The sequence below is a fragment of the Ctenopharyngodon idella genome, chromosome 3, assembly GCF_019924925.1.
Source record: "Ctenopharyngodon idella isolate HZGC_01 chromosome 3, HZGC01, whole genome shotgun sequence".
Taxonomy (NCBI): domain Eukaryota; kingdom Metazoa; phylum Chordata; class Actinopteri; order Cypriniformes; family Xenocyprididae; genus Ctenopharyngodon; species Ctenopharyngodon idella.
In genome coordinates, this window is record NC_067222.1 from 3,684,427 (window position 1) to 3,702,648 (window position 18,222).

The 18,222-nt window shown below is 37.9% G+C and overlaps 1 protein-coding gene across 1 annotated transcript in view; it reads right to left on the reverse strand.

Annotated features, from left to right (window-relative positions):
• The window catches only part of LOC127508498 (uncharacterized), a 107,200-nt gene that overhangs the window by 38,019 nt on the left and 50,959 nt on the right, over nucleotides 1-18,222 (reverse strand). The window contains exons 6-8 of the mRNA XM_051886531.1: nucleotides 9,947-10,042; nucleotides 9,623-9,679; nucleotides 9,218-9,319 (exon numbers count right to left, since the gene is read on the reverse strand). Of these exons, the coding sequence (XP_051742491.1) occupies nucleotides 9,218-9,319; nucleotides 9,623-9,679; nucleotides 9,947-10,042 (255 nt within the window). The remainder of the gene's footprint in view (nucleotides 1-9,217; nucleotides 9,320-9,622; nucleotides 9,680-9,946; nucleotides 10,043-18,222) is intronic.

An 18,222-nucleotide genomic window follows, 5' to 3' on the forward strand; every position in this document is an offset into this window, starting at 1 on the left:
GTAAAAACAAAATGTTGTGCTTTTTGCAAAATAAAGAAAACTAACATGATGCGCGAGCCGCAGTCTCCATCTGAATGAAGTCCATTCTGATAGTCCTCGGAAAATAAACTGTAACTTAGTGAATACTTATCACACAAACATGGGACATACATCTAAAAAAACATTGAAATGGTTTTAAATAATTTAAGTCAAATCGAAATCAAACATTCTCTGTTTATGTAATCTGTTTGAAAAGAGAGAGATGTCATTCACACAGAGCGCAAGCTCTATTCAGACGCACATTCTGAGGAGAATCACATGCAACAGAGTGAACGCCTGCATCAGCTTGGAAAAATCCATCAAGCTTAGTCAGATTCATGTACTTTTCATCGTTTTGAGATGCAGCGAGGAATAATTCTAAAAGGATTTACCTCAATGGAAGAGCATGACTGGTTTCATTTTCATTTCGAGGATCAACTTGATCAAGCAGAGGATTGTAAATGGCAAGTTTTTTTATTCCTAAATTCTTAGTGTCTTTAAATAGTGTCTGTCAATATTAAGCCACAAAAAAAAAAAAATGTTTAAATATGAATCCCAACATATTAACCTGTTAACCTTCGTGAGGACACCGACACACTGAAGCGTCTTTGTTTAAATTAGCTCAAATTTACTGTTACAAGTAATTGCAAACTATACATCATTAAAAAGATCTAAGACTCAAGCTTAAATTTTTAATCTCTGTTTTACTCTCAATATCGTATAGTGACCATAATTTGTTAAAATGCATCAGGAGTTATGAATATGAAAAACGGAGTCGGTACCTTTTCATTGAAATATGAGCGTCAGTCCCACATATGCCCAAATATAATTCCACTCTAACCTGTCAAAGGCTTTTTCTGTGTCAAGTACATGGAACAGTCGACACATATTATTGGGCGTGTGATGCCCCTTAATAAAACCGGTTTGGTCCTCTTTGATTAACACCCTCGAGTTGGCTGTCACACCAGCGATACCACCTCGGTTTTTTTGAAAGAAATGAGGGATTTAATATGCTTGAATACATGTTATGGTTCATGGTGGTAGACAAGCGCACAATGAAGAAGAATCCAATAAACAGACTTTAATGATAACGAATAAGAGAAAACCATGTGAACACAAACAAGAACCGACAAAGACTAAGGGAAAACACAGGGTATATATGAAGACTTCAGATGCAAAAGCCTCTAAGTGCCATCTGAAATTTTCTTCTAAAATCAGCATTTTTATCAAGCTCGTATGTTTACGTTCAGTTATTTCACTTTAATGGCAATTAATAGGTCCTTTTCATTGCCATTAAAGTGAAATAACTGAACATAAACATACAAGCTTGATAAAAATGCTCATTTTATAAGAAAATTTCAGATGGCACTTAGAGGCTTTTGCATCTGAAGTCTTCATATACACAAGACAAACAAAGGGAGAAACTATCTAGACACACCTGAAACGAGGACACTAATCAAATCAGAAACTATGACAACTAACTAATGGCAGGGAAAACTAAAAGGAGGACATGTGACTAACAGAACAAAGTGCAAAACAGAAAGACATGTGACATTACTCCCCCCTTCCGGAAGGCGCGACCTCGTGCCACAAAGAGTCCAAACAGGGAGAGGGGGCGGGCACCCTGGAGGTCACGGGCAGGTGCAGACAGGTAGGATGCCTCCAGGGTGGTACCGGCCATGCAGGTGACCAGGGCAGAGCTGGCCATTCAGGGAGCCATGGCGAATCGGGCAGATCAGGGTGCCATGGCGGATCGGGCAGTTCAGGATCAGCGGATTGGGTCTGGAGAGGGCTTGTCGGCTGGAGTGGAGGCTGGAACGGAGCCTGGAGTGGACCCAGGGACTGGAGCGGAGTCTGGAGCTGGCTCAGGGGCTGGAGCGGAGTCTGGAGCTGGCTCAGGGGCTGGAGCGGAGTCTGAAGCTGGGTCAGGGGCTGGAGCCATCACTGGACTCTGGTCAGGGGCTGGAGCCATCACTGGACTCTGGTCAGGGGCTGGAGCCATCACTGGACTCTGGTCAGGGGCTGGAGCCATCACTGGACTCTGGTCAGGGGCTGGAGCTCTGGGATGACGGCCATCTTAATCACTGGACTGAGGACTTGGGGAAGTGCCGGAGGACAGAAATAACAAGAAGGTTTGCTATACCGAATTGTATCCTCATCCAGTCCCATACGAAAACATACACTGAGAGAGGCATCAGGCCAGCTCACCTGATGGAGAGCTCGAGAAACTCCTCCACATACCTCTCCAAAGGACAACCATTCTGCCTCAGTTCCCACAGCCGGTCCTCAGCCAGGATCATCTTGTTTCGGTCGGTTCTTCTGTTACGGTTCATGGTGGTAGACAAGTGCACGATGAAGAAGAATCCAATAAACAGACTTTAATGATAATGAACAGGAGAAAACCATGTGAACACAAACGAGAACCGACAAAGACTAAGGGAAAACACAGGGTTTATATACACGAGGCAAACAAAGGGAGAAACTAACTAGACACACCTGAAACAAGGACACTAATCAAATCAGAAACCATGACAACTAACTAATGGCGGGAAAACTAAACAAAGGAGGACATGTGACTAACAGAACATAGTGCAAAACAGACAGACATGTGACAGTCGTAGAGGTGTGAATGTGTTCAGGGGAGAGTGAAACTGAATGAGGCAGTTTGCACCACATAACAAAAGAATGAATACACTGAATGGATGCTTAGAAGATGACAATAAACATCAGTTAGCATTTTAGAGTCTTCTCAAAATAAAACCACATGACATGATTTTGAAAAACATTTAATAAAAGTTTTAGACTTGTCATCTTCAGATTTGAAATATAACATGATCAGGCATGTGGCTTTAGCTGCAGTGCATTTCTAGATTGCCACATGGCCAACTTCAATTTTATTTTCATAAAAATATTTCATAAAAATTAATTTCTAATAACTTTAAAAAACTTTGAAGCTATTTATAACTATTTTTTTTTTCATTTTGACAATAATTAATTATGACTTTACAATAAACTGCATAGTGTCTGCTTTCAAATGAGACTATACTTATGCTTTTAGTGCAAAGGGTTCATGAACTATATCTGTTTAGTTTGGGTATGTCATTTCTTGGGATTTTTCAAAAGCGGGGGTGCTGGCTAACAGGTTAAACTGCACATTAACATTTATAGGCTCTATAATAAAACAAATAAGATGCATAAAACGTCATAGCAATATGAATGTTTAGACCATATTTCTTTGGTCTGTTTTGGACAGATTATGAAGGGTTTACTGTAAAATAGCCTATAGAGTGCCACATCAATGAAGCTTTCGTTCGCAAGGAATGATGAAAGCTTTGCATCACAGAAATAAATTATATTTTAAAGTATATTAAAATAGGAAACCATTATTTTAAATTGTAAAAATAATTCACAGTATTGCTGTTTTTTTTCTGTATTTTTGATAAAATAAATGCAGGCTTGATGAGCATGAGACTTCTTTCAAAAACATTATATGTCAAATCTTTTGACCGGTACTGTAATTTAAAATATAGGCCTATACAAAATTTTCTTCACATGATGTGCATACGTGCATGCATGAGATCACAAAAATCATGTTTTCTGTTAAGAGTGGACATTATATTAACGTTAATACAATAGCTGATATGATCCTGTTATCAGCATGCTCACAGAGTTTTTTTTGTTTGTTTTTTTTTTATCTCACAGATTTGAGAATCACAGTGACTAGATATTGGCACACATTGGACTGCATGAATATGATACTGAGATCACTGACTGGAAAGTGTTTTTTTTCTTTCTTTCTTTCTTTCTTTCTTTCTTTTATCCAGTGCAGAAACACCAAATGATGTTCACATATATCTTTGAACAGGATTTTTTTCCAGGTATAACTGTGTACTCAAAATGTCTCTTTGACTCTTATTTATATAGTTAACTACATTTTAAATAAATGACAAACAAAAAATGATATATTTCTTTTGTCATTGCATTCTTTCTTAGTTCACTCAGTCACATTCCTGACTGAATGGCTCATCATGCGGCTCATTAGGGGCAGGGTCTTAATCTCCCAGGTGTGAATCACAGAATTATTCATGAAGATTCATGCCTCCCCACATATAGCCCCATTTGTCATTAATATGTTTGTAAACAACTGAAAAAAGCACAAATGTCAGGGCATGTCAAAACTACTCCAGGATCCCAAATCAGCCTCAGACTCCAGAGGGTTAAGCTATGAATTACTTTCTCTATGCAAGAGGCAAGAGTTTTAACATAAACTTTTAGATTGCATGGGATGAGTGATACTGGTCTGTAGTTGGAGCAATCTAACAGATCTTTACCCTTTTAAGAAGCAATGATATCAAAGATGTTTTTTGATCTCTATGAAATGCACCATGCTCAATTGCAAAATTAAATGAATCAAGCATACCCTACCACATCCAATATTTCTATATATAATTCAGGAGGGAGGCCATCTAGGCCTGGTGACTTGCCCTTCTGGAGGCATTTTAGTGCTTCATGGAGCTCCTCCAAACTTAACGGGGCCTCCAAAGAGTCTTTATCCATCTGTGGGATCAGAGGCAGTACTAATTTACCAAGGTACTCTTTGCAAAATGACTCATCAAAATCAGTTTCAGATTTGTGTAAAAATCTTCAAATATGTTGTTAAGTATCATAGTATTTGTGGTAACCTGATCATCCGAAGATTTTATTGCACTAATATATGCCTTAGACTCACATTCCCTCAGCCTGAGGGCCAATAAGTGGCTAGGTCTCGCCGATTCAAAATAATATTTTTGCCTAGTTCTATGCAAAATAAACTCTGCCTTTGACCGTGAAAGCAATCATATTCCTCTTTCAAGGAGGACAATCGTGTAGCTTGTTGATCAGAAAAAAAAAAAAAAATGTTTTTGTAAGTTTTGTAATAATTAGATCTTATTTTCTAATTGTGTAAACTGGCGGGTTTTCGCTTTGACAAGAGTAGAAGAAAAATATATAAAGAATCCTTGTATTGCACACTTCGTTATTTCCTACAGTATTTGAGGGTCTACATCACAAGATATCTTGATTTCATGAAATTCCTTTATATGACCTTTTAGTGAATTATTGAACATCTGATTATTTAGTAATGATGTGTATAGTTATATGTTAAATGTATAGTTAAATGTAACTTCCTACCGACTAAGATAAGCACCCCCTTAGTTTTATTACGAGCACAAGAGAAGGCTGCCAGTTTATAATACTTGTTTTGTATAAAACTGATTTACGGTGCAAATATTCTAATATACGGGTACGCTTAATAGGAGAATTTAGGCCATTCACATTCAGTGATAAGATGTTCAGAAAATGCATTGTGTGCTCGCAATGCCAAGATTATGTCTAAGTGAAGAGAAACAAAAGCAATGCCATACTGCCAGTGACATGTAAACGTTAGTATGTATCCTAGATACCAATCCATCGCGATGCATAACCTTTTAAAAGAAAAGCAAGATAAATATTGATGTCTGTTGAAGGGAATAGAAAAAAAACAAGAAAAAGGAACGACAAACAACTATGTACAAAAACCAAAGCAGACCGCACATTACAAACAAATGTCGATGCGTGACCAGTCCACTTCAATGCAAGACTTTTGTCCCCAAAAGGCCCACTGAGCCAGAAACGTAGTGATCGAACATTTGCCCGAAAAAAAAAAAAAAAAAATCATTATTATTTACCAGTCAGCAGATGAGCGTACAGGACAAGGGCAAGATTCCAAAAAGAAATTAACAGGTGTCCATAGCCACCTTCTTATTGTTCTCTTCACAGCCTTTAAGCGAAGGGATCCACTTGGAAAGATTAGCTCTGAGGAAGCCAGCTGCATCGGAGCCTTCCGCCCCCTCCGGCAACCCCACCAGTCGTAAGTTATTTCTCCTGCTCCTGTCTTCAATGTCCGTCATTTTTTCTGTGAGTAGATCCAGCTGATTTCTTAAGTTTTGTGACTGTCCTCACGTGCAGATGCCTGAATGGAATCGACCCGGTCACGTGTCTGTTTTGCTGTGTTGGCTAGCTTTTCAACTTCTGCTTTTAGTTCTTTAACAGAATCATTGGTCGTTTGTATATCCAAATGTAGATCACGGAGTGCTGGGGTCAGTACAGAGTCTATCGCTTCTCTTACTGTCGAAGTCACAACCGAATTGAGAGTACTTTGTTGATCTTTGAGCACTACCTTGATACCGTTAGCAATAGCAGCGTCGAGAACCTCTTTGGAGATGGTGGAATCTTTGATTTTTTTTCTTTACTGGCGATTGTTCAATCTCTCACAGAACCAACCAACACCACAACACCAGATCCCATCACTCCGCACATACGATCGCAATCACCAGAGTTCTAATCACTCACACCTGTGTGCACTCATCATGGACTCCCATACAGTGGGTACGGAAAGTATTCAGACCCCCTTAAATTTTTCCCTCTTTGTTATATTGCAGCCATTTGCTAAAATCATTTAAGTTCATTTTTTTCCTCATTAATGTACACACAACACCCCATATTGACAGAAAAACACAGAATTGTTGACATTTTTGCAGATTTATTAAAAAAGAAAAACTGAAATATCACATGGTCCTAAGTATTCAGACCCTTTGCTGTGACACTCATATATTTAACTCAGGTGCTGTCCATTTCTTCTGATCATCCTTGAGATGGTTCTACACCTTCATTTGAGTCCAGCTGTGTTTGATTATATTGAATGGACTTGATTAGGAAAGCCACACACCTGTCTATATAAGACCTTACAGCTCACAGTGCATGTCAGAGCAAATGAGAATCATGAGGTCAAAGGAACTGCCTGAAGAGCTCAGAGACAGAATTGTGGCAAGGCACAGATCTGGCCAAGGTTACAAAAAAATTTCTGCTACACTTAAGGTTCCTAAGAGCACAGTGGCCTCCATAATCCTTAAATGGAAGACGTTTGGGATGACCAGAATCCTTCCTAGAGCTGGCCGTCTGGCCAAACTGAGCTATCGGGGGAGAAGAGCCTTGGTGAGAGAGGTAAAGAAGAACCCAAAGATCACTGTGGCTGAGCTCCAGAGATGCAGTCGGGAGATGGGAGAAAGTTGTAGAAAGTCAACCATCACTGCAGCCCTCCACCAGTCGGGGCTTTATGGCAGAGTGGCCCGACGGAAGCCTCTCCTCAGTGCAAGACACATGAAAGCCCGCATGGAGTTTGCTAAAGATGGTGAGAAATAAGATTCTTTGGTCTGATGAGACCAAGATAGAAATTTTTGGCCTTAATTCTAAGCGGTATGTGTGGAGAAAACCAGGCACTGCTCATCACCTGTCCAATACAGTCCCAACAGTGAAGCATGGTGGTGGCAGCATCATGCTGTGGGGGTGTTTTTCAGCTGCAGGGACAGGACGACTGGTTGCAATCGAGGGAAAGATGAATGCGGCCAAGTACAGGGATATCCTGGACGAAAACCTTCTCCAGAGTGCTCAGGACCTCAGACTGGGCCGAAGGTTTACCTTCCAACAAGACAATGACCCTAAGCACACAGCTAAAATAACAAAGGAGTGGCTTCACAACAACTCCGTGACTGTTCTTGAATGGCCCAGCCAGAGCCCTGACTTAAACCCAATTGAGCATCTCTGGAGAGACCTAAAAATGGCTGTCCACCAACGTTTACCATCCAACCTGACAGAAATGGAGAGGATCTGCAAGGAGGAATGGCAGAGGATCCCCAAATCCAGGTGTGAAAAACTTGTTGCATCTTTCCCAAAAAGACTCATGGCTGTATTAGATCAAAAGGGTGCTTCTAATAAATACTGAGCAAAGGGTCTGAATACTTAGAACCATGTGATATTTCAGTTTTTCTTTTTTAATAAATCTGCAAAAATGTCAACAATTCTGTGTTTTTCTGTCAATATGGGGTGCTGTGTGTACATTAATGAGGGAAAAAAAAATGAACTTAAATGATTTTAGCAAATGGCTGCAATATAACAAAGAGTAAAATATTTAAGGGGGTCTGAATACTTTCCGTACCCACTGTATATACCAGCCACACACTCATTGTCTGGTCTCGTCCATGTTACCACGCTGACACCCGATCTCTGTCTCTGGACTTGACCTCTCCTTGTCATCATCATTATCATCCCCTACAGCTTTAGTGGTGGCTCTTCTCCTACACAGACTTTCCGTCCAAGTTATATCCACAAGCTAAGTGTCTTACCTGTTGTTGAATTACATTCCTGGAAATAAACCTTTTGAACTGTGATTCCTGAGTCTCCTCTTCTGTGGTGTGACAGCTAGATAAAGAGTGGCTCAAAATTTACTGACAGGATTATACAATATCTGACAAAGTGAGCAGAGTGAAGGATTATGCGTGCATTGCTGCCGAAGGGTCACGTGATCTCCAAAAAAAAAAAAAAGTTTTTTCGACGTCTTTATCACACTTTGAAAAGACATCCCCTGAAGAGTCAGTTTTTATTACGTTTTTATAGAGACTTTGAAGTCATTTTTATTTCTAATTCAAATGCAATTAACATTATTTAATAAGATATACCTTATTTTATAAATGAATGTAATAAATTATACATTTATTATAAATTTAATGTTAATTGCATTTGAATTAAAAATAAAAATGAATTCAAAGTCTCTATCCTCTATAAATGAGACCCTATAAGACATTGAAAACATGTCCACAATGACCACATTTGAACTGGTTTTTAACCATGTACAGAGGTCACATGGATGTCAATATCAGATGTTCAGAAGACGTCATAAAACAATGTAATAAAAACTTTCATTCTGGCTCTTCAGGGGACTTCTTTTCAACGTGTGACAAAGACGTCAAAAAGTCATCTTTTGGACATACCTTTGCTCAGTGTGAAGTGAACTATATTAGTAAACTAATGTAGGAAATAGTGAATGAGGGTATAGAGTGTGAATTGGAACAGCCTTTAAGGGTCTTTTTACAGCAATTTTTAAAAGTGTTTATGATTTATTGAAAATAATAAAGTTTGTAGTCACCATTGTAGTTACAGACATTATTGATGTCTGTGTGTGTCCAAATTTTTGACATAACTGTGAGTTATAGCAGCCAGAGAAAAACTGAAGTTAAATTATTAAGGGTCAAGAGGCAATTTTAAGGCAACATGTTTACTTTTCTAAGTAAAGTCAACTTATTACACTTTACAGTGCAAATAATTTCAGAACATTATAGTAACATACCTTTCTCCCTTTCCAATATTTGTACATGAACATATATCACTAGAATGATATCCAGGAGCATTAATGGTATCATGCATAATATTATCCATCTCCTGCGGTAGACTGCGAATAAAAAAGATGACATTCTGCATTCTTTCACATTTCACATAATACAACTGATTTCAGACCTGATACAGTTGAAATATTTTATAATAACTGGTATATTTTAAATAACTGTTGAGCAAATATTATGACTGTGGATTGAGCAAGGCTCGTAATCCTTGATATTGTTCTTAAAATCGTATTCAAAAGCATAAAATTCAAAATCAAATATACATTTGAAAGCAGTATGATTACAGGATTTAATCTGATGACACATACACAAATACACTAATGCAGTAAGAGTGTATTTCAACATGCACTTACTTAAACATGGTATACTCAGAAGCAGTAGTGACTGAACCAATGCCACAGCTAGAAAAGCTAAAATAAGAGAACAATTATCCTGTTTTGTTTTTGTTTTTTTTTTGCTTTTTTTTCATTCAAACAAAATAATAGTAAATAATATGTCATTAAAACACATCAGATTGATCAGAAGTTCTCAAAACATTAATGTTGAAATCACTGAAATAGAAGAATAATTTACATTCATGTCAACATGTGACTCAAGTAGTTTTCATTATTATGTACATTTTTGTTATCAGTTTAATGGACTATATACGAAGGGATCTTTACTTAGGTGTCACTTACCTAGATTGGGCGATCCTAATGAGAACATCAGTTGGATGAATTGTGCTACAGGCAGAAAACATAAGCGGCCCCACTTTTCTTCTATTCTTGTAAAACCTAAGAAAGCACAAATGGAGTCAGTTCTGTTACTAAATGGGGGTGTCACTCTCATTCATAATTGCACTTTGAACAGAACATTATTTAGCACTTTAGCACATTATTTAACAAGACTGATATCCATATTCTGCTGCTATGTGAATAGCCACATTAGTTACAAATAACACTTTAGAATACTGTTCGGTCATTAATTAATTACTACACAAGAACAAATGAGTAACACACTATTAACATTCTAGTAACAAGAAACACTTATTAACCAATTATTAAGTAATAGCGTTCAGTTGAATGAGTTCACTATTAGCTAATCAATAACTATTGTTAACTTAACACCCTTCAGTGTTCATATGTGTACTGTTAAAAAAAAAAAAAGTCAAATGACTGGCAGCTGATAAAAACAAAACCCGTAACACCATGTCTACACCGGACGCGAGTGGCGCGACGCGATGCAATGCGTCAAAAGACAATAGAACCCATTATAATCAGTGATAATGTTTACATTGGATGCAGCGCGATGCGATGCAAAAAATTCCCGACAGTAAACGGATTCCCCATTCTATTTCTGACGTTGTCCAAGTGCTTTGCAACAGTCGGCTTGTCGCGTTCAATGTAGACAGCTTTTAGCTTTTAGCTGTTGCAGCGCGGCACAATACGACGCAATAAAAGTCACGTCTGGTGTAGACACGGTGTAAGATTAGAGTAAAATATCCTAATTTAAAGTCCCCCTGTGGTGAAAATCAAGTTTTTAATGTTTATACGTCTATGTGGTGTTTTTAATATGCTTTAAGATTTAAGATTTTTAGAAGGCAGCTGTCTGACTCTGAGATGGTGAACAGGAACATGGTTTGTTAACATTAGAAACACATTATTAGCAACAGTTTGATAACGTACACTGTAAAACTTTGCAGTGTAAATTTGCAGTCATTAACTGGCATCAGCATCACCTGCAAAGTAATGTTGTTTTTACAGTTTGTTTACTGTAAAAAAAAAAAAAAAAAAAAAAAAAAAAGTCCTGTAATTTATCTGTAAAACGCTGGCAGCACAGTTGCACTAAATTAAAACTCAAGTTAATTCACTTCATTTGCAGAAAGTGACTGCCACAAAAATGACCAAGTACCATTTAAGTTTATAAACTAATATAGTGTGCTAATACTGTGATCATATTAAAACTGTGAAAGAAAAAAAAATACTGCTTTTAAAGAAAGCAGTGCAACCAGGAACATGGGCCGGGGAGGAAATTAGTTCTCTGGGAACTGTTCTAGTGACTAGTTCCTATAACTGAGTTACTAGAACTATTCGATGTGAAAGCCCCTAAAGTCAAACTAAATAGTAATATGTGAAGCTGTTAATGCTGTTTGTGCACTTGTTAAATTGTCCTCTGCTAAGATCTTGAGAGATTTAATGCAGTTTATCTTCAGTCTGTTTTAGTTCTTGTGTTTCTCTTTTTTTCTGTTCTTGTTGTTTCTATTTCCTTCAGTGAATCAAGTGGACTATATCAGTAAACTAGTGTAGGGAATAGTTAATAGGGTGTGATTTGGAAAACAGCCTCTGAGTGTTGATTCTGAACACTGATAATTCACAGTTATATTGCAGTAGGCTACTTTATCGAAAACAACAAATGTTACCCAGAATGCATTGTTTTCTATGGGAAAACCCAGAATGCATTGTTTTCTATGGTATATTACTGTTTTAATGGAAATGGTATGTTACTGTTAGAATTTGGCCGTGTTTTTACATCACAATTTTACAATACCATTTTCCAAGTATTTCCCAAATTTTTTTTTTTCTCTTTTCTTCAGTGATTCTGCTTGTTAACTGCAGGTGTTCCCTAATGCTTAATAATTACTTACTTAATCACTTAATTGTCCCATTAACTGCAACATTGCTTCAGTGTTATTTATTCTTTGTTTATTCTTTTATTCTGCTGTGGGGTTAAAAGGGTTAAAGGTGTAAGATAAAAAGACACATCAGCGAAATGTATTTTACAATGCAAAATCGTGCGTGCGCACGCACACACACACACACACACAGAATCCATGCTTTATTTGCTCATTTGTTTTTGCTGTTCAGTTCATTGCATTTTGATGTTCATGTCGTGTATTTGAACTCAATATGTAATATAACTGTTCATTTCTGTTAATTTTTGTTGTTACAGTTAGTAACAAGTGTAGATTAAATTTGTAGAATTATATGAAAAACAGATGATTGAAATAAACTCTAAAGACTCTCTTTTAAAGAAACTTTTCTCTTTGTAACATCTTGTTCAGGTTTCATAATGTAACATTATTGAAAAACTGATTTTTTTTTTTTTTTGCAGTACAAAAAAAATGCTAAAGTAATTTGTATTGTTATAATTGTGATTTCATAATATTTAGATATGAATCCAACTTAAAAAAAAAAAAAAAAAAAAAAAAAAAAACTTGTGAAAAGATGTCTTTCAGTCAAATAGCAAATAGCGTCTCGTTCCCCATTCAGGGAACCAGGGTTATATACGTAACCTGAGACGTTCCCTTTTATGGGAACTCGAGCTGCGTCAAGACGCTGTGGGAACCTCTTACCCATGACGCCATAGTGCCCAATGCCTGTCTGGAGTAAATCAAGACGAAAGCACTACAGACCCCTGGAGAGCAGCTTCCCTTGGGCCCACAGGAGGATCTGATGGGCCAGCATGCAAAGGTGACGCGATCTTAAACCCCCTTGATGGTTGATGTAGGAAACCACTGACATGTTGTCTGTGCGGACCAGCACGTGATGGCCCCTCAGGTCTGGGAGGAAATGCTTGAGATCTCCAAAAACCCAGCCAAGCGAGTTAGTGAGCCAAGTGACCACTTATGATCACCCCCATGCAAAGCGGATTTCCCCTCGGGGAGAATCCCTTGGTCCTGAGCCACCACTGTAAAGGTCTCATGTACAGCAGGCCAAAAGGTATCACGTTGGACGCAGCTGCCATCAGACCTAACAGTCTCTAAAACTGTTTTACAGTGAGTGACTGGCATAGATTTACCCCATTTAAGGCTGAGAGAATCGATGCAATATGAGCAGGAGAAAGATGTGCCTGCATTGTTGTCAAATCCCAAACCACGCCCAGAAAAGTGGTTCTCTGAGCTGGAAGAAGCACACTCTTCTTGGCGTTGAGCCTCAACCCCAACCTTCGCATATGAGCGAGAAAGACATCTTGATGCCGAACCACCAAGAGCTCAGATTGAGCTAAAATCAACCAATCACCGATATAATTTAATACGAGAATGCCCTGGAGTCTTAGAGGAGCCAGAGCTGCATCCATGCATTTCGTGAAAGTGTGGGGTGATAAACCTAGGCCGAAAGGAAGTATCCGATATTGGTATGCTTCGCCCTCGAAAGCAGACCTCAGGAATTTCCTGTGTTGAGGATGGATGGATACATGGAAGTACGCGTCCTTGAGATATATCAGTACAAACCAGTCCTCGGACCTGACTTGTGACACAATCTGTTTGAGTGTAAGCATCTTGAACTTGAGCTTTTAAACTGTGCGATTTAATAGGCGCAGATCCAGAATAGGACACAACCCTCCATCCTTTTTTTGGAATAATGAAGTAATGGCTGTAGTACACTGACAGCTTGCTGGGAGGAGGAATCCTTTTAATAGCCTCCTTTTGCAAGAGAGTCAGAACCTCCTGCTCCAAAACCAAAGACTGCTCGGGGTCCACTACCGTCCACGACCGGAGATCGCTGCTCCCCGAAGCCGGGTTGGCAGGACGATCCCCTGAGGGCACCGAAGAGAAACAGGCACCGTATAATGAGGCCTTTGAAGCCTTCTTGGCGACTACCCAACCCCCAGTCTTTCTGGGGGGGGGGGCACGGGTATCTACACTCTGCTTTTGTTGTGCTCGATGTGAGGAGCTCATAGACAGCCGAGACTGCTCCTGCCCAGCAGTCTCAGGGGTTTGATTACACCGGGGAAGAAATTTTTGGAACGCCACCGCCTGTTTCTTGGCCTCCTGGAAATTCTCAACGACCAAGTTGATGGAGTCGCCGAAGAGGCCCTGAGGAGAGAGCGGGGTGTCCAAAAGAAAACTTTTATCTCTGTCTTTAAATGTAAGAGAGATTTAACCAGAGATGCCTCTCCATGGCCACCAGGGCTGCCATAGAGCGGCCAATGGATTCGGCAGTCTACTTGGTGGCCCGGAGAGACAAATCTGTAGCCCAACACAACTCCTTGATGGCGTCAAAGCTAGCCTCCCAGCTTTCATCAAATTATCCATGTTATCCCCATGAATGAAAGTTAGAAATGTGGGTCTTTTATAAAGTGAATTTTATATAAAAAACTGTTTTTTGTATAAAAACCTATTTAGAAAAAAAACCCCAAAGACCCTGAGTGTACACCCCAAACAAAGACTCAAGTGTTATTTTATGTTTTTACACACACACACGATGATATAGGGGTGATCTGTTTGTATTTAATGTTCTGTTATGCCTGAATTTAAAGGGTTTCAGTTGTCTGAGTTTTTTTGAGGTTACCGTTGTGCTGGAGAGTAGAGCCTGTGCTTCAGTCCAGCAGAAGACCAAGAAACACTGATGATATGCTGCATGTTGCTTTCTTTAAAAGCAGTAACTGTGTAGTTAAATTTAAATTAAATTTTTTTTTTTTTTTTTTTTTTTACTTTAACCCTTTAAGACCGGATGGAGCGCCCGCGTTCCTGTTTGCGTGTCTCTCTTTAAGAGCCCATAAAAACTGAACCCATATAGGTAGTACAAAAATTCTTTTTGCATACAAAACCAGAGACTTTACACGTTCAGATCAAGCCTCCAACATGCTCCTGTTGCGTTGTTTTCACCCTGTAATCTGTCTGAGTAATATGTGTTTACAACAAAAACAGCACAGCCGCTAACTGAATACAAATATGTAGATTTCACTTGCTCATAGATCATAGAAAATGGCACATCATTATTTAAAGCAGATTCTCACGATTACAATGAATCCAAAATCAACATAATACATTACGATGATCACAAGATATTACTCACGGAATGATGTAGTATACTTGGCTAAAAACATGTCTATCATCTTTCCGGGATGCAGTGTGTATCCAATGTTCCCGGACCCATCCTTGTTCGTTTTCCAACGAAAAATAGGTATCGTCTTAAAGCTTAGACACTCAGCTTTTTAATGCATCTAAACTTTTTGAAAAACTCCTAACGAGTGCTGAGAAGTGCCTCTAAACCTGAGTTTACCGCCCGTGGGCGCCATCTAGCTGCGCAAAAATGAATAACATTTTATTCAACTATATGCTATCACCACACAATTTAAACCAGATGCAGCTCACATGAAAAAGAATTTTTCGCCGATCTTATTGCCTTCCTGAGTTATTCCATGTCAAATAAAAAAAAAATTAAAAATTATAAAAAAAAATTATATATATTTTTTGTCTTTTATCAGCAGTTTTTCAGCATGACAATGTCCAAATGTAATGTAATTTATATTTTCTAAAAATGTATAAAGTGTTCTATCAAATGATACCTACCTTTTGACTCTCCTTGCTAAAGTTTTGAAGTTATGAGTCTTTACTTTTGTGTAAGTCGCTCAGAAAAAAAAAACTCAAAAAGAGTCTTCAGGTCTTAAAGGGTTAAGAATTTTTCTTAGACAATTGAAATGAAATAAGTTCACAGTTATAATATTCTTACATTATTAACATACTATATTTGTTTATAAAATTAAATGGCAATTGGTCATTTTATGGCAGTCAGTTTCTGCAAATGAATTGAATTAACTTGAGTTTTAATTTAGTGCAACTGTGCTGCCAGCATTTTACAGATAAATTACAGAACATTTTTTCCAGTAAAAAACTGTAAAAACAACATTACTTTGCAGATGAAGCTGCTGCCAGTTAATTACTGCAAATTTACACTGGAAAGTTCTACAGTTCTACAAGCAAAAGGCTAATCATATTAATTACCGTTATGTGTCCAACATTGTAAAAAGCGATACCATTGTGCCAGTGGTGTAGTCTAGTTTTTTGTAGTAAGTATACTGTGATTTTTTCCTCCCAGCCTCATACTCACCCATCCCAGAGCGACACCCCATAAGCACCACCACATTTACTAATGCATATAGTATGCATCTGATCTAAGCTTCATGCAATTGAGAGCATTTTGAAAGACTGCTTATGTGTGTGTTATAAACATGTCAATTTATTATAAGCAACACAAAACTTTAACAGCCAATGACATTTACAGCTGGAGAAACTCAGCTGATTTTCTACTGTTTAGTGTCAATCACCATCAGTGTTGGGTAAGTTACTTCAAAAGAGTAATTAATTACTAATTACATCATCAATGTTGTATTTAAAATACTTTTCTAATTACTCTGTCTGAAAAGTAATTTAATTACTGAATAAGTAACTTACTAATTACTTCTTAAAATCCCTATGAACCTTGACCGGATAGACAATAGAAAGGAAACCCTTTTAATAATTTAAACCAAACATGGAATAGTTTAGCCTTTTATAGCTTTTTAAAACATTTTAACTTTATTAAAACATATACTATAATACTTTTATTTACTTTATAATACTTATTTTGTTTTGTAACAAATAGGGATGTTACTGTACCAAAAATCTAGTAGTCGGTACTGATACCACCAAAAGTGCACAATACTCGATACCAAAGTCGATACCACGGTAAAAAATATATAAAAATACAAATAAAACAATGCTATATATTTTTTTTCCAGGTAGGTCTAATAGTAGTAAGTAAAAATACCATAGAAATTGAATAATCAAATATAAAATAACTCTGCATAGACATAACTGTATAGATTAAATATAGATTAATCCTTATTAAAGCTTTTCTTTTGTTGTTTGATTAGCATTTATAATACAGACAGTCAACAGTAGACAGTAGAATGTTTCAAAGGCTGCTGTCACTAATACGTAATGGACGGAGACAATATGCTGTTACACATGCTGTTCACATTCACATAACCAACGCGAATATATGCCAAGACGGGCATTTTGACATAACTGTGTGTATATTTGAACGTTTATGTGTAATAAACCGCGAAAATTTGACACTCGCGAGAGGCGGCTATGTGTGTGCGCTTTGATTGTGAGCGCATTGACTGAACACCGTCTCTCAGAAAGCGCGCGCAGTTTCTTCTCTCTAGGACATAGCTTACATTTTACCGTAATGTTCTTGCCTACCTGTGTCAAAAAAAGTGAAGTAATTGGATTATTTCCATTCTGCAAAACAGCCACTCGCTTTTGCCGACATCTTCAGACAGCGACTAAGCAGCCAACTGGTGCGCTCAACTGCACTACAGCTAATGATTTTAAAGAGGCAGCGTTCACTTTTACCTTTAGACGACAAATTTAGATTTTAAATTCAGTATTGATTTAAACAGATCTGTTGAACTAATTTACAGTATGTAACGCAAGTACATTATAAGTAGCCTAACTGTAATTAAATTACCTAAAAATGAACAGTAATCCCTTACTTTACTTTTTCAGTGGATAAGTAATTTAATTACAGTAACGCATTACTTAGTAACGCGTTACACCCAACACTGATCACCATCTAACTCAGCCAGTTAAGATAGCCTTAGATGTTATATGAATATGGTTCCTGGAGCATAGGGGTCATTCTACAGAAACGTCCACTTTTGGTATGACAAAATGTCTTAAAATGTATTTCTTTTTCTAACATTTAACCTAGACGGCCGCCGCGGGCTGAAAAGAACTATCATTCTAATATGTTTAATAACTTTTGAACCGCTTATCCAATCTGTATGCTTTAAAATGTACCGTAAAGAGGAGATTCTCTGCTTTCCAGAGGCTCCATGGTGAGACTGGTTACGTCATCAAAATCTGCAGCATTGATTCGTTAAAACAATGCATGTGGTTTGTTCTTCTAAGCCAAACAGGAACGATTGTTGATGCCTAGTCCCGCCTCTTATGCCCAGATTGGGTCGATTGTTCTCCCGTGGTAGAAATCACGTTCCGGGGGTCAGAAATTAGAACGCAGGGACACAGTGATGCGACCGCAAAGGGCACTTTCACTCAAGCCCCCCCAGCCCCCCCTTGTGTACGCCACTGCTCTGTTTGGTTGTTATATTATCTAATTACTTAATTTATAGTTTGTGAAGATCATTAACATTAGTAGTTCAGTTGAACTACTTATTTTTCTCTCTCATTTTGTGTGTATTT